The sequence below is a fragment of the Myzus persicae genome, unplaced genomic scaffold (assembly GCF_001856785.1).
Source record: "Myzus persicae strain clone G006 unplaced genomic scaffold, MPER_G0061.0, whole genome shotgun sequence".
Taxonomy (NCBI): domain Eukaryota; kingdom Metazoa; phylum Arthropoda; class Insecta; order Hemiptera; family Aphididae; genus Myzus; species Myzus persicae.
This window is the reverse complement of record NW_019101024.1, coordinates 353,492-378,752: the sequence shown is the minus strand read 5'-3', so window position 1 is coordinate 378,752 and position 25,261 is coordinate 353,492. Positions and strand designations below refer to the sequence as shown.

Sequence of the window (25,261 nt, the reverse complement as noted above, 5' to 3'; positions counted from 1 at the left end):
CAAGCGGGTGTTTTCCGCGGACGTGCATCACGTCTCTCAACGGTGATATTACAATAATAATAATAGTAATAATAATAATAATATTATTGTTATTATTTAAATTATTATTATTATTATTGTTGTTGTCGTCGTCGCTGATGCGTCAAAGACGGGTTTTCGCATGTAAGTATGTAACAATGACGATAACAATTATGACACTGTGAAGTACATCCACGGAACGACGAGCGCAGCGCACATCAACAAAAATACTGATCGGACCGATCCGAGAACGAGAAAAATGGTAAAAAGATACAATTAACAGTAATAATAATAATTATTGAACGTAAACACTAAACACTAAACACGGAATAAAACACAATATAAAAACATAGAGTATAGAACAATACAATAAAACGAATATTACATGTAATATGGGTACCAGGGTACCTATGTGGCTATGTGCAATGAAAATATAATATTATGTTAGAACTTGGCTGTGTATTTATATATATATTTAGCAACAATCGTGCTCAAAGGATGAAACTCGATAAAAAAAACCCATATGACAATTACAGTGAGCGCCCGTCAGTTGCAGATGGTGAGTCGGAGCGTAGGTTGGTCACACCGTTGGTGCATTCAACCTTAAGGCATAAGCCGCTTAATGATAAGTGATAATAAAAAACAATACATTTTTGGGTATATGATTTTAATAATATTTGATCATATAACTGAAAGCTGGCTAGTACTGGATATTAGGAATTAGAATAGTCTAATACTCTGATAGTGTTGTAGTAGTGTACTATTCTATAATTCTAGCAATTACGAATTTAAGTTCAATTTTCTATTCTGTATTTATCTAATTGTTTGTTATCTTTAATTCTATTTCATTTTACATCTAATAATAACTTAAATCGCCTGCAATTAAAATAATAATAATACAACACGCAAATGAACTTCATTCTCTCTGCACTGAATCAAATCTTTGAATCATAATATTATAACTGATCTTTGATTTTACTATGAGTTTGTAGTACGGTCATTATTTGTCACACCTTTGCTGTGTACCTTATTGAATAGGTATATTTTATTTTTATATATATTATATTTACCTAACACTTTATGGACATTCTTAAGCTTTCAGATCAGGCGAAGTGAATATTTTTATCAAACTCTTAGAAGAGCTGTGCATTTTTTGTATGAGACACACAGCCTACGGATTTAATACTTTCTATCTTAATTTCATGAATTACCTATTTATATTTTACTCAAATCTAAAATAAATTGAACTATAAGATACTTTTGAACCCAGTCTTTACTTTAAAACTGATATAATAAAATTATAATTAAATATTTATTTTCTCCATCCACCAAAATAATTTTAATTACCTACTAAAATCTCATAACTTATTACTTATTACTGATTTGGCTCGGTGAAGTATAAACATTAAATCTTATCATCTACTCCTAGCTTACAATTTTTACTAATTTAAATTTCCAATACTTGTTAATTTACTAAATTAAAACATACCCTGCTATTCCCTTGCAATTGTTACGTACTTAGTACTCACTATAAATAAATTAACGTTTTTATTATAATTTTTATTAGTAAATAAACATTGCTCGAAAATGGACATCACGCATAATTTAGATGGTGGAGTCTTGAAAGAGGTATTAATACATGGCAATGGAACAGATAAGCCACATAAAGGTTGTAAGGCTTGGGTTCATTACACTGGTACACTTTCTGATGGCACTGTATTTGACAAAACTAATGATGAACCATTTCAGTTTACAATAGGAAAAGGTAGGCATAATTTGGTTAAAATTGTTTTGCATTTATTTAAATTTTCTGTTTTTTTTTCTCATTTTAGATATGACTATTAAAGGTTTTGACTTGGCTGTGTCTTCAATGACTTGTGATGAGAGATCAACATTTCAATGCCATCCAAATTATGGCTATGGGTTAGATGGTTTTGAACAAATAATCCCCCCTAACGCTTGGCTTACATTTGAGATACACTTACTGAAATGGACATGGGAAGATATCAGTCGTCGTAAAGATAAAAGTATAACAAGACAAATATTAGAAAATGGAGTGGACCATTCTACACCTAGTAGTGTTTCGCTAGTTAATATTCATTTAGAAAAAGAAAAAAATGGTAGTGTTATTGAAGAAAGAGATATTGAGTTTAGATTAGGAGAAGGCAAAGACTATGATGTTTGTCCTGGTATAGAGATAGCATTAACTAAATTTAAAACAAAAGAGAAATCAAGATTATTTATTCATGGAAAACATACGTTTTTGGAATATGGAGAAGATGATTTCAATGAAGTTTATGTCATCAAACTTAACTTTTTTGAAAAGGTTAGAAATTATTAAATAATTATATATATAATATTTGTTTTTATCTATTATAATATTTTAATTAGAATTCTAATATTATCATAAAATCTATTGTTATATATAGGCACATATTCTCCCCTTTCTTTTTACAAATAAGAGGGATTTCTCAAACCAGCCGTGGTGGTCCTGCTTCTATTATATTAAGGGCTTCAGAGCCAGTGTGTTTTTAGTACATAAACATGTCTTAAAGGAAAGACTCAGACGCTGTAGAAAATCAAAATTCGACATATCTACAAGGTGTGGGAAATTTTCTTATGAAGTCATTTTTGATGATGTAATACACCATATCAAATCCCCCCACCTTTTCCTCTAAATAAGGTATCAGGCAGAAGATAGGTTGGACTAGGTAGCAATTAAAATAAGATTTTTAAATTTTATAGAATCACAGAAAATGGTAAAAACCAGCATTAACACCCTTAATTATAATTTATAACAAGTCAACCGAAAAAAAAAAAATGGTTGGATATAACACCAAAATTCTTCTTTTTATTTTATTAAATGTTTATAACACCTATTAATAATGAAATATAAAATAATAAGTCTATGTTATAGTTTGAAGAAAGTTGGTCATTGACAAGTGAAGATCGTATAAATCAAGCAAAATTTTTCAAACAAAAAGGAACCGATTACTTTAAAATGAATAATTATAAACTAGCACTTAAATTCTATAAGAAAGTGGTAGACTATTTAAAAGTGGATATTTCAAGTGTGTATTTACTTTTAATTGAATGTTTTATTTTTTAGAATAAATTATAGTTACCTGTAATTTTTTTGATTTCAGGCAATGAAAGTCAAAAGCAAGAAATCAAATTTCTTTCAGTTTCATCCTATTTGAATTCTGCTTTATGTAATTTAAAATCACATAGACACACTCAAGCAAAAAATGATTGTGATAATGCATTAAAACTTGAACCTACAAATGTCAAAGCAATGTTTAGAAAAGGAGAGGTATGTATTCATTTTTAAGAGGCACTTTTACTAAACTTATTTCCAAACATTTATATATAAAAGCCAATTATAGTACAAAAACTAGGTACATAATATGAAAGTAATGATATATTTTTATAACCAAATAAGAATTCTAAACTGAATTAAATTTTAAAAATAAGGACAAATAATAGCTTTGATTTAGCATACTTCATATACTTAATTTATTTGTTTTATTGTTGCTGCTGTAATTATACTTTGTTCAGCAAGAGAACATACATATTCTGCTCATACTTCCCGGTGTCACCCTGTTATAAAAACCGGTTCCCCTATGGCAGGGTATCTGTTGGGGATATGCAGAAGAATTAATTTTGATCGAGCCATCCTGCATTCTTTTGCTGAACACTGTATAGTTTTAAAGAAAAATATATTTTTTTCTATAAATAATATTTATTATTTTCAAAATGTACATTGCCTATGTTTAAAAATTAATATTAAATAAACTAATATTATTTGTGTAATAAAACTTTTAATTTATCTATTATTGAATACAATCCCCGTTACATATTCCAAGGCTTTAGTTTTTTAATAGTATTTTTTTATTTTATATTTTAAAAGGCTTTGGTAGGTTTACATGAACTAATAGCTGCAAAACAAAGTTTTGAAGCTGTTTTACAACAAGAACCAAATAATCGTGCAGCTATGACAAAAATAATTGAATGTGATAAAAAACTAAAATCGCAAAAAAAGTTAGAAAAATCTGTTTATTCAAATATGTTTGAGAAATTTGCCAAAAGAGATAGTAAGTTATTTTTATTTTTTAAATTTCTTCAAAACAATTTTACTAATTATTTTATTTTAGCTGAAAAAGAAGAAGAATTTCTAAGTCAACAACCTGATGTTATGAACACACTTGGAGAATGGGGAGATGATGAACGGGAACGAGCTCCTACTGAATTTGAAAAAGAAAATCCTAATATATTGATGTTAAACACAACAGGCTATTTCAAAAATATGTAATATATTAATTCTATGATAGGTTATTTTGATTGTTATGATTAAATGGATAAAACATATAACACAGAAATAAGACAATTGTATAACTAATATATTTGTTCAAAGTTACAATTTTTATGTTAGTTAAATGTATTCCATATTTTTGTTTGTTAGTTAAATGATTCATATTTCATATTTCTTATGTTTTTCAAAATAATAATTTTACAGTAAAAAATTCATAGTATAATATTTAAAAACAATTTTTTTTTCTTGGTAGTTTCACTTTGTATTTGAAAGCAATATATTTTGTTAGGCGTATCAACTTGTTAAATTGTTTTCTTTTTCATTCAGTAACCAATGCCAAAAGAATTAGAATACGGTGAATGTTTAATTCCAAACGAATGTGCTTGGGACAAATCGACTTGAACCTGAAATAATAAGATTACACTGTTGTAAATATTTGTATATAAACATAAGTATATCCAAACGTTTACTATTTAGCTGAGATAACTTTTTTTTAGACATAAATGTCATTTTAAAATATTATGTGAGTAACTCTCAAGACCCATTCCGTTAACGCATATCTCAGATCGAATTAATTTACCAACCTGCTGAAGTTTTTTTGTTACAGTAGATTGGTTAAACATTAATAATCTTAAAAACAGGATTTTACATTTCACATATCATGTAAGGAAATACCACAATGATGTGTTAATGAGTGAAATTAAATAATTTTAAATTCTGTTAGCTTAGCAGATTGATATATTCATTTTTTTGTTTTGTGTGATTGTATATATTTTAATTATTTATTATGCGACCATGGACATAATCGTAGAACTTTTACTAAAATCTGTCATATTTTATTTAACCTAATGTTTTGAGTGCCTAGTTCTGCTTATTATTATGCCATGAACACAACTAGTTTTTTATTTGTGACTACTGTATCTTTCATTACTAATTACTTAACACTGTGAGATTTAATTTATTTTATAATTTGTGCTTTCTATGTGTATAGCAAAAGTGTATTTTTTAAATAATCATAATCTAGTCAAATTGTGCATATACTAGACATTCGAATTTGTCTTAAGTGCTTTTACATTATACAAATTACTGTGAAGTGTTTATGCTGTACGCACTGACCTAATCTTGTTCATATATTATTCCTTCATACTGCGAATGTCTTATACCAAAAGAATATGATGGTACAGACGATTTTAACATTGTCACCTAAAATGTTTCACTCATTAGTTTAAGAATATTATGTACATATTAGTGAATATTGACTCGTATTGTTTATGTTTTCTATGTTTCATATATATTTTATTCATGTGTGTGATTGTGTAATAAATAAATAGTCAAATTCTCAAATTTATATGCCAATTATTGAAATTGTTTTTTCTATAAAACCACATAAATAATACAAATTCAAACTGTAATTTTAAAAAAAAATTATTATTGTGTTGCACATTGGATGTATGTCAATCAAAACTTAGAGTCCATAGACACTAATTAAACAACTAATGTTACTATTGTAACTTGTATTATAATTGCTGTAAACATCCTGTTATTTTAAAGACTTCAATTTTAATTTTGTCTGTCTTGCTAATCATTGTAGACAAAATATTTGACATTCTATTATAAAAGTTGATAGGTATTTCATTTGTTCAACTAGGTATGAACTGCAAGACAAAATCAAATTAGGCATATTTATTTCATCATGATTCATGGTACACTGTTACTCGGCTTGAGGACTAAGGTTTGCTCCAATGTTTTATTGTGCTACTGGTGACCAATTATATTCTATTAGGTAATTAATATATTAATTCTAATATAAATATTTGATGACAATTTCAAATCTAGTTCTCTCAGTTAATCATTTTTTAATTATAACAACAAACAAAATCGGTTTTGTTGAAAACTGGTTTGTTGAAATATGAGCAATACTTACACATCGACAGTCGAAAAAAACAAATTGGGTTAGCTGATTTCCCCCGGTGACCTAGTAGTCCTGAATAGTAAGTATGTGTGTGCCTGCTTAATTGACAATTGTAGTGTCTATAAGTAGACCTATACGCTCGTATATATAAGGGTGTGATACTCGTCATAGAACTTTGCAGCTGGAAGACGAGGCACGTGTGTTCAGTGGCAGCTCCAGAGACTTGGCTGAGTAGAGAGAACTAAGTCATACCTTTCAGAGTGGTTTCAACATATAGGTAATGGTACCTATATTTACTTTTTGTAAATATGTTTTAAAAATAGGTGTACAATTTTTTAGAAATAGGGGCTCGAGGGAGGGGTGAACCTTAGGCCACTCCAGGAGCCGCCCCCGCGTGCCCTAGTGCTGGTACTATATGTGCGCGTCACGACTAACCTTTTCGGGAGAATACGCTCCCGGGCCGGGTCTGGGGGAACTGTCGCCGGGCATGTTGTAACGGGCGCTGACCGTGTACGCCGGCGATTTCGGTTTAATACTGTCTGCGCTTACGTCTTTGTAAGCGCCCGGGCCGGGGTTCAGCAGCCGGCCGTCGGGGAATTCCTTGGTGCGGCCGGATATGCTGAACGACGGGGCTGCCTTGAAGTGCCCCTCCTTGGCCGCGCCCATCACCGTCGGGATGTTGTACACGTTAGGCGCCGGGTTCGGGTTCGGCTTGTCCACCTGCGTTTTCAGTCCGAAAGTGTACTGCGGTGAGTGTTCGTGGATCACCTTCTCGGCCTTTTCCGGGTTGTAGTCACCGGGGGCCGGAAAGTTGTCGGGCCTCACTTCCTTGGGCCTCGAGTGCAGGGTAGACGCCGGCGGTGTATCTTTGCCTGCATAATACGGGCCATAGAATAAATTATGAATTATAAAATTACCTATAAAGTGATTCATGATTCGAGTAGGAACAATATTATTAATTCGTAAATTTTCAACTTTTTTGAGAATATTTTTTTTTACATTAGTCAATGCCATTGCAGCAAACAACGTTTTTGAAAAGAAAATCCGTTTTTAGTTTTTTAGCTTAATTATTTTTTAAGTCTTTACTATTTTGAATGACAAAATACATTTTTAATTTCATATTTCAAACTAGATTTATTTTTAAGAGGGTACTTCAAATTTTCAACGAGTAGTTATATTATTAGTTGTAACTTGAAACGTACACAGTAGTTATACCTACTTAAATATTAGATGAGCGGAAAAGTGGTACAGAAATATTCCTCAAATGTTGGTCCACTACTCTGTTCATCGAAGCTTTGAATTCCATTTAGGACTTAGGTTATAATAGTTGTATATTGTAACAATAAGCAACTATTCATTTGACGTCCGATTTTTTAGCATCGAAGTTCTCCAAAAAATTACAAAAGTTGTGCACACCTCGGGAAACAATCTACAGTTGTAGTGATTGTACAACTTTAGAAAATATATTCTCAAAAAATCATATTTTTAGATACTCTGTTGGGGGAATGTTTAAATGTTTTATTATAATTTCATAAACGAGGAACGATAATATTATGTAGGTTATTATACTTTACAACTACTCCTCATCTGCGATATTGCAAGATAGAATACCTTGTAACTGTATTGACTAAGTAGGTACTGTGTGACACTGTGTTGTACACAAAATGGGTAGCTATATTCATTAAAAGTGGGTACAATATTATATGCAAGTGGTGAATACTTGTACGTTTACTAAGATTATTATTACGTTTATCTAACCTTTTGAGCTCAATCCGGTGATGTTATATTGACCAGGTCCTGGTCCGGCGCTGTCATTTTTTTCGTTGTGTCTATTAAATGAAATAACAATCATTAATTTCCTAAAACTGTACTAATAAAATATGATTCCTATTTTATTAAATAGAAATCAAAATAACATACCTAGCACCAAAACTAAAGGCCGGTGCTCGTCCACGTTTGGATTCTGGTACTAAATTTCCTGTAAATTCAAATAAATTCAGTAAATTTTTTACTATAGGCCACGGAATAAATTTATGAGAATTTTATAACTTTTAGTTATTGTGGTAAAAATAAATAGCATTATAAGTATAATAGTTTTCTTCTTTCTTCTTTTTTTCACCTTTCATATTAAAATCGTAATTTTTTAAAATTAATTACTAATCCAAGTTAATAAATTATAATATATAGTACCTACCATATAGCTAGGTACAGGTACATTATATTTATAATTTATTAATCTAAACTATTAATAAATGAACGCTCAATTCGATCGTTTGAAATATTATGACTCATAAGAAAACTACACTATATATATATATAATATTTACATAGAAAATGTCTATTGTTTAGAAATATATTAAATCCGATAGTAAAGTTTTTTAAATTGGAGTTCAGCCTGAACTGCATAAAGTCTTCGGATACCTAGCAAATAAAAAAAAATATCGACATTTGACTATCTCACGAGGTATGAGAGTTTTTCCTGTGGGCTGTGGCCTTTGAGGTAAGTTTTTGTAATAAAAACGTTTTGGCTCAAACACATTCCGTGCATGTATTATGTGTATTTTATAGGTAGTTATATAATACACAATAATAGTAATGACGAGTGTGACGGAGTGTCAAGTAATACATTATACATATTAGTATGGTTATGTAGGTAGAAGGTTTTGGTATCATTATCGTTTTGGTTATAGCCTTATGGTATATTGTGTAAAAATTGGGAAACTTTTAGCTGATAATATGTGGTTTGGTATAAGGCTATAGGTACCTTTGTGACGATTTCAAGGGTGTTGTATACCTACTATAGTATAGCCTGGTATGAGTTTACTACGGAAGTACGGATACAGTAAAGGTAAGTTTAGACTTAGGAGTTACCTAGGTTATTGTATTGCATAGTAATAACTATAAATTATAGTAATATGTAGTTTGTTTACTATTTTGTACGTCGTAAGTTTGTAGCGATGAACGCATGGCTGGAATTATAGCTGAGCCAGCGGATCCCACCCTGAGCACTGCCCAAACAAAGTGTGGTCAGTGGTCGAAGTAAACAATACGTGGAGCGGAAATGGAATTTTTTTTTCGTATTAATATTATTTAACCGTAGTACCTGGTCGGGATTACTATCGCATTACTTCCACCTCCGTTGTTCATTTTATATTAAAAATATGCGCCTCAGCACAAAACTATTCACGAGTTATGTCTTTGCGCATGCTACAGTCGGTATTATTTCGCAGTTCTTTTATCTATCACGGTTGTATTAGTGCAGATTTTTGTGATTAGTGATTAAGTACTTATTATATTATGATAGATGTCGTGAAATTATATGCCTTTGGTAGGTTATTACTGGTGAGTGGTGACGTATTAATACACTGACTTTTGGTGTAAAATGACAAAATAAAAAATAAAAAATATTTTTTTAATTAAAATTAATCAACGTCGTTATATAAGAATTAAGATCTATAAATTACGAGATCAATTATTTTTTTTAAATTTAAGATGAATGTTAAGTGACTATACTGAAAAATGTGATGGGATAGCATCGGTATTCATTCACCCACTTCGACCACTGCAGGTCATACAGATCCCTGCGGTAGTCAAAATTGGAGTATATTATGTATTAGTATAGGTACTATGCTAGCATAATATGAAAAAAACGCCAAAAAATGATCTTAATAGTTTTTTTTTTAATTTAATTTTCTGGATTCCTGTATAATTGATTAAAATAATACATTCTAATAAGTGTTAATTTGTTCAAACATGAACTCCAAAATCTAAGTTTTCAGTAAACTCGACAGTGGATAACGACTAGCATGATAATGTAGGTAGGTACCTCGTGTGTGATGGATATTAGAAATTGCCCATTGGACACGCATTTAGAAATGATTTATAATATGATATTATATTATATGACCCCCCCTCCCCTCCTCTCATTCATTTTTTCTGTATACCTACTAGCTTAGCGCCTATTAATGTATTAATGTATTTTATGTTTAAGACTCACCGACGAGAGTTGGTAACGCTACCGCTGCTGGCCCGGGACCGGAAAATTCAGCAGCTATTGGGCCTCGTCTCTTAGTCGGCGTCCATTGTCTTTGTTGATATCCGCCCATTGTTTAATAAAATGCTTCTATTATGCACGGTACCTTGAAATGAGAAAATGATATGTTATGACAAATGGTCTTTTGTTTTATTTTACATTATTAGTTTGTTTTTTTCTGAGAGACTATTGTTGTTCAAGACGGTTATATTAACATTGGCGCAAATAGAGAGGGCTTGGGGGGACTTGGTCCCCCTAGTTAAAAATCTACTAATTAGTACTATAATTTTACTTATATTATAGCCTATGGGGAGGGGAGCTTGAGTTCCCCCCCAAAAAATTTAGTCAATTTGCGCCTATGATTGTATATATATAAAATAGTAAAATACCAATATCGAATAGTACGGTGTATAGGTGTGTATATAATATTAAGATAACTGATACGTATTTAAGTATTCAGTATTGCAGTGGATTTTATAATATGTATATATTAAGTACAATTTTATTATAACAACAAGTATATTTAATAACATAAATTGACGATTTTGAGAAAATCGAGTTTACAAGTTTTCAATATCTTAATCACCGATAAATAAAAATTGATTTTATCAAAACGTTCGAATTTTTAGTATTTTATTTTAAAAAGTATTAATCTATTATATTTTAGTAGGTACTCTTGAACAATTTTTTCATTAATTAATTAACTTTTATAATCTATTATTATTGTGTTTTTTTGAGGTGATAGGTACACTAATGCAACGCACTTGATAAATATACGTTTGTGCATTAGTGTATAATAACTCACAATAATATAGGTACTAATCCATGGATTAAATTTATAAATTTTCTTTAATACCTAGGTATACTAGATTATACTATTATAGATACAGTTTAATGTATTCAATTTTTCCGGTTTGACGTAATACATTACCTGTAGTGCATTGTATAAAGAATGCTTTTTACCATCAGAAAACATGTATAACTCAAAGTTGTTAGTTTTTTAATTGCATTCACAGTAGTACAGTACAATAGTTATATATTATGGGTATATTATTTACATCTCATAAAAACTCAGTTTTAGTATTTTACTTCACGATCAACACTGCATACATCAGACAGATGCAGACTAAGTGTGTACATTTATTTTTAATTTAAAATAAATTTGACGAACATAATGCATTAATTATCCATCAATACAGCTAGTTATTGATAATTTGGATATATTGAATTTCTTTATCAGAGTATAGTTGTATACCTACTAGATTATAATATTTAATGGAAGGGTGAGAAAATGGCAACGAACCGCGGGTAGCAACTTTCCTTACGGGTTGGCTATTATTGATGTTTCCGATGACTTTTTCAAGGTTTTTTTTCGGGTCACGGAAAAATGCTATCTATTTCGTCATTTATTACATAGTAGTATGTAAATAATTTATACATATATATATTACGTGTATTTGTGTGTATACGTAAAAGAAAACGTAAACTCGTCAAACGAATATTTAGGAATAATAAAGTGATATTTATTTATTATAATTACTAATTACCTATATGTACAATATTTGCAGATTAATATAATATTGTATATGTATTTGTAGCTGTTCGAAAAGTCTGCAAGAAAAATAATATTGCGTGACAAGTGCTGACAACTCTACAAATCGATTTTGAATCTATGTGTATGGAAACTAGAACAGAATAAGAGATAGAAATTAATTTAGCTTGTATTGTTTTCCGGCAAATTACGCATGAGCACGGAATGCCGTCAAATTAATAATATAAATAGGTAATATTCATCCCCATATACGCGTGTCGTGTAGGTATACACGTTATATACATTGATGCACCATGTAATTACGCCTATAGTAAATATAGTATATGTACGAATTTAAGTAGGTAATAATTTATATAAATATGAAAATACTTTCTATGGTAATGGTATTATAATAATATATTATATTCATGTAGGCTACAAACTTTGGGATTGTTATACGATGTACATAATACATGCACCAACCACATATGACACCAAATGACAAAGAGGGATGTAAGAATCAGATCCCATGGTTTTTTTTATAAATATTGTTGTTTAGACAATTTAAAATATGTTATATTTGTTATCTTGTTCAGGGGCCTCTTGTAGTCAGGGTTATTTTAGGCGAGGGTTTCAACTTAATATTTAATCTGTGGAAGGCTTTATTCACACTCCATTATAGCATTGAGTATAGATTAGTATAGATTCTTCATAATGACATAATATAGCATCAAATATTGAAATATGAAACAGAACTATATGACAACATATTTTGTAGAAATCGGATGCGTACAACAATGAACAAATATATTTTTTGCATAACACGATTGAAAGGGGGACGTTCAACACCCAAACACCTAACCTGACCTACCCGACAACGACATTGCTCCGTAGATACTTAATAGTTAAGGATGGATAGTCAATGGCTATATTAACAATATAGAGGGAAGCGTAATAACGAGGAAGAGAGAAAGACTATCATTGCTTCTCATTCTGGCAGATGTCTTATCATAATACATATAATTAAACATAAATATATTTGTGATAAGACTTTACTCTATATTTTCACGTTCATTCCCGTGTGATCGTCAGAAATGGCCTACCCATTCTATATAATATTCTACGAGTATGCATTGCTCTTGGTCATATTCATACCCCATTGCAGCTATATTTCATTATAATACATAATTCACATAATAGGTACATTATACATAGAGCGCATAAAATGCCTGGAACACATACATTTCATAAAGTATTTACCTACCTACCTACAATTTTACTAGTTATATCCTAATTCTATAGTCACACGATGATAGTAAAACGCGACGGTTGCAATCGTGACTACAACTATATAATTCCTACCATGATAGTTTAAACTTTAAGGAGCCAGTCGGCAGTCATTGTGAGAAATATATAATAGTTGCTGTCTCAATGTTTTATATACTCATCGTATGTGCGAACCAAACTATTTATATATTAAAGTGTAGCTATAGATAGCGATTTTATAAGCTATATAAAGCTTCAACACAACAATGAATTTGGGAGGAATTTGGTAGATGGGGCTTGAGTCTACCTAAAACTATTGTTCGTACTTTAATCACCCTTTTTTTAAATTAATTATACAAATTTGTATTTTTTTGTACATGGGTTTACGCTGTTTCCCTCCATCGCAAATACAAGAATACAACAGTTTTGAATTGGATGCTATACCTACTGACATCAACGCGTCCATATCGTTTAGGATCACTTTGTGTAATTAACTAATTTGTGTAATTAATGAATGTATTCCACTGTTATAATAACCTGTATATATATTATAAATTGACACACCTACGTTACCTATACATTTATACACAGTGTCTATACTTAAATACATTATAATACTCATACCCATATTAAATCTTTGTTTTTCGGTCGCATGTTTTTATAGTGATTTTCGTTAAATTGTTGCCATGCCAGACAGAGGTATTCGACCTAATTCTCAAACGACCTTTACCTTCATTGCGAGACCGAAAAAAAAAGAGAAAAAACTCGAACTTTTTGCCTTTTGACAAGCAGTTTTTTTCAGTGTACGAATCAGGTATATGAATATCTATATACTATATAATCGCACGCGTTTACCTATGTGTACCACGTTAAGGTCCGTACCATCCGGCTAAATATCACTGATAGCAGTCACGCGATTCGCATTCAAAGACTATCGTTCCGTTCAAACCAAATATAACCGGTGTCGTTTCAGTGCGCGTTTTTTTGCACTAAACAAGTGCGTATATAATAATATCATATTGCAACGTAGGAACTAGGAATACTCGGGTACACGATAAAGTAAGCACGGCCCAACGGCGTACCAATATTTTTTCCATTTATTGTCTATATCGACGGATCGTAATAAAATGATGTATTGTTTCTAATCTATAACTACATACCTACGCACTGAAATTATTGGAAAACACCAAACGACCTTATAAAATTATTATGTTCGACCGTTAAAAGGAGATAATCGTATTCAGTTTCTGCAGAACCCAGATATTTTACATTTTTCTCACTCTACCTGCGAGATTTAGACACGCATTTGTTTTATTTTGAAACCTATGCCGGCGTTGTCGATCATATCGACTTTGGCGTAGTATACATGTACGATGTACCCGTGTTGGTAATGTCAAGTATAAGTATGGGTAGCTTAGGTGCTTACATAAAAATATAGTGCTGTATAGAGTGCAGATTATTGACCAACGATTTTCGTTTGTTATCCACTGCGATAGATGTGTATAAGTATACGTACATTATAATATTATATAATATTTACGTATGCATTTATAAGTACTAAGTAGATATTGGTGTTCACTGACTATCTATCAATATAATATAAGGTATTAGCATTAAGTACGTGAACGCGCGCACGTCACTATTCGTAACACTATAGAAATAAGAAAGCCACTAAAAATCAGCTCTCTGCTTGCGCACACGTTCTAAGCAAGTCTTGAGTATTTACTGTTTCGCCACATATCGTATTTGAATGACATTTTTCGAAACTATATGTTACACAATTTACAATATATTTACATTAGTATATTACAGTAAGTACCTATGTTCTGTGTAACAATATAGCTGCAGTTTTATGCTGTTAAAATATATAGATATGTATTATTTATATTTTATCGAGTCTTCAACAGTATACGATTATTGTCAGACGTCAAGTATTGCACATAAATGTGGCATACACGTGGCACGAGTGAAACGAAATCTGATCGAAAAAAAACAGTATTATGTCACATAGGTTATAATAGGTAACCTACTCAACCTTAATAGTACTTTAAAGCTACCTATATTTTATGAATACTTTTCTTGGACTTTCTTTTCTTGAAATCAGAAGACCAATGTTTTTATCGAAAACCGAGAGATGATAAGCATCGTATAATATAAATTCTATTTACATGATAATTGATAGCAATATGATTCACCTAGCCTGCTCACCTTTTTTTTATACTAATACATTTATTCGAATCCTAATTTGTGGAATTGGTATGTATAGATACTTAAGAATCATATTTACAACTTTACAACAAAGAAGGAAAGCAAAAGTTTGTACGTTCTATTACAAGGCACACCTTAAATAACATAGAAGGCTAATAAATTCAAATTATTTTTATGGATTAGTTGAAATGTCCAAAAATCTGGATTTGAATTAATGCATGATTGATGGGAATTAAATTTAATTTGACGTATTATTTAAAATGATTTTCCATCATACAGTTAAATCTCAAAAAAATAATTACTCAACGAATAATAAAACAAACGCAATATTCAGTTAGCTTAACTAAAACATAATATATTAGAAATAATTTTAATTTAACATTTTAACTAAAATGCCAAAATAGTATCTTAGTATTCATAAATACTTATCTATTATAGACTCATATAAACATCAAATAGCAATTGTAAGCAACTAAGTATCAATATTATGATTTTGTACCAAATAGGTAGTTATTACTTATTTTGTTTTGTAGAAAGTATAACAGTTAATTTAATGTCATCGCCCATCGGTATTGGTAGTTTATGTAAATATCGTTTTATCGTGCTGAAAACGTTTAAAGATAATTTGTAATAACTAATAAGTAACGTAGTTGATAATGTCAAGACCATCAATAAAATAATTTAACGATCATCTAAGTATTATGCAAACAATCAAAAATATATCTTAAGCATCTATGTACCTATAATCTAACACTTAATACAATTGTTCGTTACTCAGGCTCAAGGTATTTTACATTCGCATACATAAGATCCTATACAGTCATAGGTACGAGGTACCTATATTATGTTTGAAAATGTTCTACTTTAAAGTTTATAATTGGAACGATGGATAGTTTTAAAAATAATACAACAAGGTCGATAGAACGGAAGTGGATTTTGTTTTGTCAGAGAGTATGTATATAACGAAGTATAAAAGGATCGCATGGTTACGTGGGCGAGATTAGACAGTTAAGTACTTGCTCTTAAATCAAAAAATTTCGAAAACATAAGACGTTTAAATATATATTATATTAAAATAAATATAATTCTTATAACGATATTGATCAAATTATCTAAAATTCTACAGATCACCTCTACGTCTATGTAAGCAACTGAAAGAATTCACCGTAACTAAGAAGTTCACATTTCAATTTGTCAAATGTGTAATATCATCCTAATCTCTAACCAGTTAACAGATTTATTATATTATTTTCTTCAACACTTTTTATTTAATAACTTGGTTAATAAAAAATAAAATTATTCCAAGATATATATATATACCTACCTACATTATACTACATTATAATTTATATGGTTGTGTAGATGTATCATCAGATTTATTATGTATTAATTGTTATTGTAAAGTTTACCCATAGAAGTATAGAATAATACTTTATTGATCATCAAACAATTTAAATAATCTCAAAATATAATTTAGAATGTAGGTGTACGCTATACACGTCATAGGTTCCATCCCTTAGATACACTTTGTAAAGTTAGAATATAGCTGAGAGCTACTTTCAAAAAGAAAAAATATTCATTTTACGTATTCTATAGTAATTAATAATGAGCAATTAAAATTCTATTTAAGATTGAGTAATTTCTATGCAAATTATAATTTTCTATGGTCAAGGCCCTCGGGCCAACTATAATAATGTAAATGTTAAATCTGCGTTATAAGCATATAATAAATATATGGCTATAATATAGCTACTGGCTATATTATATGAAAATGTGGTTTAGATTGAATTTTTTTATTTTTTTTTATTTTATTATAATTTTATTAATTTTATGCTCAATGCAAAGTTTAAAAACATAATTATGATAGACGTAATATACTATATATATTACAAATTGCAATGCGATAGCTTATTTTATTTAAAATCGTTGGTTACAACCAATAAGTTACTTTATAACAACTGGTGAAATATATTATTAAATTTTCATTCATGTTATTACATCCATTCAATATCGCTGATCATAATTACTCTATATATTATCTCATATTTGCAATAATATACTTGAATGTTATCTTACATTAAACACATTACGTAAACGATTATAACTGAAGTGCTGTGACTTATTGTGTTTATACTAATTAGTAATCATATAGGTACATAATAAGTATTGTAAATACGTCATTATACCTATATTTGTATATACATATTATTAATTATTATTATAAAATGTAACACACTAACACTGACTCTGCACAGTCTGATAGTCATGCAGTATTCGTGGATCAGATATTAAAGAAATTTATTACCAGAGTTTAAACCAGAAGCCAACATTTGTAGACCCTTATCTTTTTTCCGAGTCCCTATTGATAGAAATCTTAATTAAGCTTTTTTTTAACTCTATTACCCACAGATAAATTCTTGACTTAAATTTTTCATGATCTATAATGATCAATGGCGATCCAATGTAGAGGGCGATCGGGGCGATAGACAAGCATTGAATTTGGTACTGGGTACAGTATCATCCATCGCTATCCGCTGAGGTTAGGTTACTATAAGGTCATAAAATATAAATGACGTAATAGTCCAATAAAGTATAAAACTACTATTAATCTGCCCCCTCCCCCCTTGATCTACAATTGACATTAAACATTGTGAATGTAATATTTGGTGAAAATGTGAATTTTGATTACAGTGAAATAAAATGCAGAAATCAAAAACAAAAATCGAACATGGAAACGGTGAGGCGCTACCTACGTGCCAAGTGATTGGGGTATCGCGTGAGGTGCCCCCTATATATTTGTTCTGAATCAGTTAATGTTTTAACTTGTTCTTAATAATATACTATTATTGTGTCTAAAATAATCCAATTCGTTATTGTTTTTAATCGTTAAATAATGTATCGTTATTATGAACTCGTGAGGGTAGGTGGTCTGATTGAAGAGTAACAAATTATTATATTTGTTCGTGAATTTTTAGTGTCAACTTTTATTTTATTGCATGGTACAGCTAGTCATTTTTTTTCAGATAACCTATAACATTTTTCAATTGTAGTTAAAAGTAGGATATTATCTGTGTACAATAATTAATTAGATGTAATATATTGTAGGTATACCTATGCAAACATTTTTTTTAAATTACTTTTTTGTTAATTATAACTTATAAGCACCTGTAAGTATACATATCTGCAAAATTATTTTTTCAAATAGTACAAATTGATTTACCTACCACATTTCTATTATTATACTGGTGTAATTAATTAAATTCTTTACGTACCTACTACCTACCTATGTACTTGCGGAGAGTTCTTTACAAGTTTCAAAGTTTATTGACCATAATCTCCAGAATAAACTGATTATTTTTTTGAGTATCATTATATTAAATTTTTCCGCCTTCCCCTAAATACGTGTCTGAGTATATTTCCTGCGATACATCTACTTATATCTAATTGATTTTTCGAATTTTTTATGATTTTTCTATTAAACAATTATAAATGTTAGGTAGGTATAGGTATACCTACTAAAACTAATAAAAAAAATAAAATTGTGACTCAGATATATTATTTGTAATTATAATATTATAATTTGTAGGTTATTGCCTTATTGGTAATTTTATTCACAAACCTAGGGTAATCGTGCTGTATTAAAATACGTTGACTGAAAATGAGATACAATAGGTATAATATATATAATTAATATATAGTCTATATAGTCTATATTATATCTTATCGACATAAACAAATATTACCTAAATCATACGATGAATGAATGATATGTATTGATATAACTGTATTAATTAATAATTATTATGTATTTTTGACGGTAAATAGTTATTGCTTATCTCACTAATATTACATAAATAGTATGTATTATACATAGGTAATTGTTGTTTTATGTGTGTGTGTATATATATATTATATATTATATAAGTTTATGAGTTATATTGTGCTCGTTGTACAGTATCATTCACGCCCTACACTACAAAGGTACGGGTTATGGCAAAAGAAGATACACACGATGGCTCGTTAAATATTCACATAAAATATTTACCCATATGGCTGTGTAATATTATATAATAATATAATATTCGGATATTTAGAATTCGTGAAAATAATACTTCTCGATACCGTCGTGGTTGGCCCCCTACTTCCTCTTCCCTCCGACAAATGTTCCCCCAACACTTGCATAGCCAAAATACAATGTATATCATAAATACCTACGCTGCACATAATTCGTCGTTTTTCCTACATATATAGGTGTACACATTTTTAATAATATTATAATGTAGGTACCTCTATAAGTGTATACTTGCCATGCCAATTAAATTATTACGTATGTCGTATATATTTAAATAGATTCTATGAGTCAGTATAGTGTACAAGCTCAATTGGGACATTTGAATCACGGGGGCGGTCAACTTAAGGTTGCTGCAACAGCAGCAGCAGCAGCAGCAGCAGCAGCGTCAGTGCGAAGGTGTTAGCGTTGGCCATGTAAAAAGGATCAGACGAGCAGTGATAAATGGGGAGAGCGGTTGGGGGGCCATCGTGCAAGAGCGGATGGTAGAGGGGGAAGTGGCGTTTTTCTTTTCTATCGGAATCGGAAACGTGTTCGCATTATTTCAATACAGTATTTTATTATTATATTGTATGTACGCGTTGTATACAGTGTACAGCACACGGGTTACGGTACATAAAGTTTACGTGGGACGGACCATCGCAAGTGGGCCGTTTCGCATACACGCGTTTTCCTTGATATAACCATTTTTGGTCAAACCCTCTTGTATTAATTATTAATATTAATATTATTACTATTACTGTGGTCTTTTTTTTTTTCGGCAATACTTATTGTAGCTTTTACTATTATTGTTATTATACTTATTAGGTAGGTTCTGTATACCATTTATTTCCATCAATATAGATTCCATACTATTCTTGAAAAATTAGATAGAATATAAACTATTATATTATACAGCCATATAGGAGTGTAGGACCTTGACAGTTGACGTTAAGGCTTTTAACGAGTATAACAATACATCGATTAGTTCTATTATGAACTGTGCGAGTGTGCCAATCAATAATATTTGTTGATTTAAACCGTAATAAATAATAATCGTTTTATTTTAAACTAATAGGGTAACGTGGACACATAGGCCGAAGGAAAACTCCAAAAATAGTGTGAACGTGATGTTTCAATGTTTGTATATATACACAATCAGCTATATACAATCTACATATATGGGTATCTACTTTCGAATAATAATAATAATAATAATAATAATTCCACGTTTCTTTCTTTACATTTCTGTGTATAATAATAAATAATATTTTAATACTATGTAGTAAGAGTACAACAACTAGCTGCAGTCCATCCATAAATATTAATAGGCCCTTTGGACTTTTTAATACTTACAAGAAACCTTTACAGGTGTTGAGTGTGAAAGAATTATAAATTATAATACAACGAAATTTTGAAATAGTCTGAAATTTTATGGGCAACAAAAATAATTCGTATTATAGAGGATTTTGTTAAATATAATCAAATAAATTTGGTTCTAATTTAGAAACTAGTTAATTTTGTTGGTTGGAAGTTCGTTATAATATGGAAGTGTTGATGTATATTGTTAAGTTGGCTGCTAATAAACTGATAAACATACTAGATTTTTTGCAAAGGGGGGGGGGGTCCTTAAAAATTCTAAATGAATATTATCTATTTTTGTTTTTAACTTATTATTTATTTCACAGATCTTTTTCAGTAATGGGAAACTGACAAAACTTGGTAATTGAGTGAAAATTAATTTGTTTTTTTGTTTTCGTAGATATACAATAAATTGGAGTGTCATTAAAAGAAAATTAATTCGTCAACATTTAAGTCCTTAAAACAATAAGTGTATTGTTTGTTATTTATATTCTTATACATAAATCAAATATCTCGAGAACTTCAGTCATAAAGTCGTAATGTAAATAATTATTTTACTTTTAGAATACTTGTTCTACATCTCGAAAATCAAAAGACTATAAACAAATAGTTCGTTCAAAATTATGATTCTTTAACTATAGGATAAAGGTGAGTAGAAGGAGATCATATTGTTTTGTAATTATTCAATTATTTTTTTGCTACTATTTATACTGGACGTGTAAATTATGTATTGGAATATTAAAGAATAATTTGCAACTCTAGAACCACAAAACATCGTTCTATATTTTAAATTACTCTGCATAATTATTTTACACTTTTACAATTAAATTAAAAGTTACGATTTATAATATTATGTATAACATGACTATAGGTTTTAGCAGTCATGCTATGCGCGTGTGAACACATATGATAGTATACCTACTGTAAGTACATTTATCATTAATTGTTTTATTAATTATTATACCTCTAAAAGGTTAGTTAACAAGTGATACTCGATCCTTTACTTAGTTTCACAAACCTAATCTTAATAACACTAAACAGTTAACCGTATTTTATGACTATAGAATGAAAACCAATGAATAAAAATCATAAGAACAACAACAGGCACCTAAATAATCCTTCAGAGCAGGTGGTCATAGCCTTATCTCCTGAAATTATTAGAATTCATATATTAAGCAGTCAGCTAAATATAATATTTATTTAATTGGGTACATATTATTAAGAGCTGGTACCTTAAACTATTAAACTCTAATACTAATTACAATTATTAAATCAACCATATTTTTATAAAAGTGACTATTTTTCGAATATACGATATTGCTCCAAAATAGAAGATAGAACCTTCACGGTGATGAGGTTTTTTTGTACGTGCCCCACTTAACAAATTGTGGGTTGTTAGTGGAATAATAAAACAGATAATATACCTTATATTACTACCTAAATAGTGCAGCACAAATACGATAGTTTATTATTATATAACAATATGTGTACTTACCTACTGGCGAGTATAATACGATTACTGTATGTATCGTAGAATTGGAACTATGTATTTAGTGCACACCCGTGAATGCGGTGTTTGTTCGACTGGAGCACGGGTATAACTGAAACGGAAAAGTTTGCCCACCCCGCGGCTTTACCACCGCAAACGGATGCTTGTGCATGTGCAAAACGTTCGTCGTCAGGCCCACGCCCGGTCGGTCCCACGCGCAACGATCTCTCTGTCACCGCGAGAACAGCCGCATCGTATATGCAGATATAATGTAGTACGTATAATAGGTGTAATAATACAGCATAATAATATATAGTTTGAATAGCCATGTATACGTGGTCCGTCCCCCTCCGTCCGTCGGACTTTTTATTGCTAAATTTGGTCAAACCGAAACGAAAACGGCTACACGGTCGCGGGATATAGGTGTATAATTGTCGTCGCATTATCGTAGGTACCTACGTGCACAATATAACAATTAAATTCACTATGTAGGGTGACTGTCTGGCCGTTAGTCATGGTTTTGTAAGCATACAAAACCAAAAAGCATCAGATGTGCACACGCGACGGACACTGCGAGATTTATACTCGTGACATAATAATATTGTATGTGATGTGAACATGAAATTGTTGTGCTTATGATAATTATCATGGTGGTTTTATTTATTTTGTCTCCTCTGAGAGGAAAAACTAAACGATTTTTAAACTGTAAATTTGTAGGTAAGACTCAGTGAACCGAATAACGGCATTTATCTGTAGGCATGTAAACATTTTAAAAGTATGGAATTAGTAACGATTTCCGTCAGTTACCGGTATCTGATATTCAAATAGTTATTTTAAGTCTTAAATTTTAGGTAAGAGGCGGCTGTCGAGTGTATATAATGTTACTTAGTAGGTGGCGGATATGTACGAGGACAAATACAGCAAGACACCCTGGATAATGCATAAAAGAGACACCTATAATATATATATATTATGAACCATTATAATAATTATATAAAATATTCTAAGGATGCTTTTGTCTCTCTTGTAGAGCTTCTGCACTACAACGGATGTGCAATAATAGTACCTATCACATATGATAGTATAATATATTATATGCAGATTTGTTTTTATTTTTATAAGCTCTCGACGAATGCAGATACTAGATATAGGTAATTTAATTCCTCGTCAATATAATATAATATATTGTCATCGAACACTTGCAATAAGTACCAATATTATGATTTATGCTAGTTTCGAAACAATTGCAGCGAACGATATATTATTACAGCGACAGTACCGCATCGCTAGTTCTAGTAATCATTTACAACATTTATAAGTAACTTTAAAATAGGTACTTACTTTCGTTTCTGTTCACTTTGGGTTAAAGAACTTTCGGTAGAAGCAGAAAAAAAAATAGTGTAGGTAGTCTTAGAACAACATTACACCAAAATTGTATAGAAACTGCAGTTATGGATGATACATTGTGACTAAATCTATAAAAAGCAAATTAAGGCTATTTGCAATATACAGAGGATAGAACAAAATAAACTCTAGAGTCTAAGGTTTTTTGAAAATTACTCTTCCCCTTGGTTTTGTCCTATCGTAATTGCCCCAGAACCGTAATATGTTTGACCTCAAAAATGATTTACTTATTACCTAATAAGTACCTATATATTTTTTTTTTTGTAGGCACACTAGGACCCAAATCTAAGTAAAAAGCAAAGGCCCATTTCAAGTGATCTTAAGACTATATCAGTTAAGTATATAAAAGCAAACTGATGAAGTAGGTACCTATACTACCTTAGTGGTTCCCAACCTGTGGGAATTCCCCCCAGCGAGAATAATACAATCAGTTAAATTAAAAACAATAAATTAATTTTTGTGGGCAGTGTAGTGTGGTTGTCGCACAGCTGACCATGACGCGCGCAGTCATTGGTTCGAACCTGATGCAGAGCAAAAAACGTATAAGTCTCTCCCCCGCCTTTGTCCCGATTGCTGTACCCTGCCCCACTCTACCCACTGCACTGGGAGTACACATCTGAAAATTATCTCCTTAGAGAAGGGGGTAGCAGTGTACTAGATATATAATACACTTTACCCTTTCCAAGTGAAAAGACATTAATAGAGACCGATAGGCGATTAAGACGTTTCAATGAACTTAAATATGAAAAAAAGGTGAACTCTAATTTAATTGGGGGGAGGGGGGGGGGTTGAGAATTTTGAAAATGTACAAGAAGAGCTTAGAATAAAATTGGTTGGGAACCACTGTAACTACTAACTAGTACCTAATATATATATTTTAGTATTTAATAAAGTTATAATTACGCATAGAATATATTATAATATCATATAAATATAGATTACATTTAGATTCAACGAGATTCTTATCAACTGAAATATAAATTATATTCAATTGTGAAATTGAAATTAATAATTTATGCAATTTTGAATAAATATGTATGGCTCTAGTCTCTACCAACAAAAGAAAAGTGGGTTGAAATTATACAAGGATTTGAAAGGCACGCCAACTTTCCCAACTGTATCGGTGCAGTTGATGGCAAACACATCCGAGTTGTTAAGCCAATTGACAGTGGATCGTTGTTTTATAATTATAAAAATTATTTTTCGATATTTCTAATAGCAGTTTGTGATCTCAATTATAATTTAACGTTTTAACACCTGTCGATTTCGGTCCACTTGAAAAATGTCTCTCTACGAATTGTAGATACAAGGTTAGGTTAGGTTAAGTTAGGTTAGAAAATGGGGCAATGTTAAAAAATCAAGAAGCAATAATCAAATAAATAATGAAGTTATTGGATTTGTTTGTATTTGAATTATAAATACATTTTACCTACTTGTTAATTAATTTCTTAGGGATCATAAATAACTCTTAAACATTTAAATTTAAACATTCTTGACATGTATCAGGTTTAGGTAACTATTTTTTAAGTTTAATGTATGAATTTTGTATATAAAGCATAAAGGTCTGCACTGGCTGATAATTTGCAGCCCGGTCCGACCCGGTAATATTTTTGGAAAGCCCGATTCGGTTCGATTATACATTTTTTTTTTAGATGCAATTAGTTATTGCGTTTCAGCG

General features: G+C 30.5%; 2 protein-coding genes across 7 annotated transcripts; one reads left to right on the top strand and one right to left on the bottom strand.

Moving 5' to 3' along the window:
• Positions 1-187: 187 nt before the first annotated feature.
• On the top strand, positions 188-5,678 carry LOC111027303 (FK506-binding protein 59-like). Of its 4 annotated transcripts, none has more exons than XM_022305633.1 (7): positions 188-280; positions 1,586-1,783; positions 1,851-2,344; positions 2,936-3,089; positions 3,165-3,331; positions 3,929-4,112; positions 4,173-5,678. In XM_022305633.1, the coding sequence occupies exons 2-7, from the start codon at positions 1,606-1,608 to the stop codon at positions 4,328-4,330; spliced, it is 1,335 nt and encodes a 444-aa protein (XP_022161325.1). In that variant the 5' UTR covers positions 188-280; positions 1,586-1,605; the 3' UTR covers positions 4,331-5,678. The 4 variants fall into 4 exon arrangements, with proteins under 4 accessions (XP_022161325.1, XP_022161324.1, XP_022161322.1 ...); XM_022305632.1 differs by lacking the exon at positions 188-280 and adding an exon at positions 679-1,056 and having other exon boundaries at positions 1,121-1,783; XM_022305630.1 differs by lacking the exon at positions 188-280 and adding an exon at positions 679-1,056 and having other exon boundaries at positions 1,114-1,783.
• Positions 4,647-22,424, bottom strand: LOC111027305 (outer dense fiber protein 3). 3 transcript variants are annotated; one of them, XM_022305638.1, is made up of 7 exons: positions 22,186-22,424; positions 11,823-11,960; positions 10,240-10,381; positions 8,163-8,220; positions 8,001-8,071; positions 6,678-7,114; positions 4,647-4,734 (listed from the first exon to the last, which is right to left on the bottom strand). In XM_022305638.1, exons 3-7 carry the CDS (start codon positions 10,346-10,348, stop codon positions 4,654-4,656), a joined length of 756 nt encoding a protein of 251 aa, XP_022161330.1. In that variant the 5' UTR covers positions 10,349-10,381; positions 11,823-11,960; positions 22,186-22,424; the 3' UTR covers positions 4,647-4,653. The 3 variants fall into 3 exon arrangements, with proteins under 3 accessions (XP_022161330.1, XP_022161329.1, XP_022161331.1); XM_022305637.1 differs by lacking the exon at positions 11,823-11,960 and having other exon boundaries at positions 22,186-22,421; XM_022305639.1 differs by lacking the exon at positions 11,823-11,960 and having other exon boundaries at positions 6,792-7,114; positions 22,186-22,421.
• Positions 22,425-25,261: the final 2,837 nt, after the last annotated feature.

What these genes read in the sequence shown, in the direction of transcription:
- LOC111027303 (XM_022305633.1), top strand. Translation starts at nt 1,606, where the DNA reads ATGGACATCACGCATAATTTAGATGGTGGAGTCTTGAAAGAGGTATTA. An exon ending in TCAGTTTACAATAGGAAAAG is followed by an intron (nt 1,784 to 1,850) that starts GTAGGCATAATT and finishes TTCTCATTTTAG; the next exon opens with ATATGACTATTAAAGGTTTT. An exon ending in CAATGTTTAGAAAAGGAGAG is followed by an intron (nt 3,332 to 3,928) that starts GTATGTATTCAT and finishes ATATTTTAAAAG; the next exon opens with GCTTTGGTAGGTTTACATGA.
- LOC111027305 (XM_022305638.1), bottom strand. Translation starts at nt 10,348, where the DNA reads ATGGGCGGATATCAACAAAGACAATGGACGCCGACTAAGAGACGAGGC. An exon ending in GCCTTTAGTTTTGGTGCTAG is followed by an intron (nt 8,072 to 8,162) that starts GTATGTTATTTT and finishes TTCATTTAATAG; the next exon opens with ACACAACGAAAAAAATGACA. An exon ending in CACCGGATTGAGCTCAAAAG is followed by an intron (nt 7,115 to 8,000) that starts GTTAGATAAACG and finishes CGTATTATGCAG; the next exon opens with GCAAAGATACACCGCCGGCG.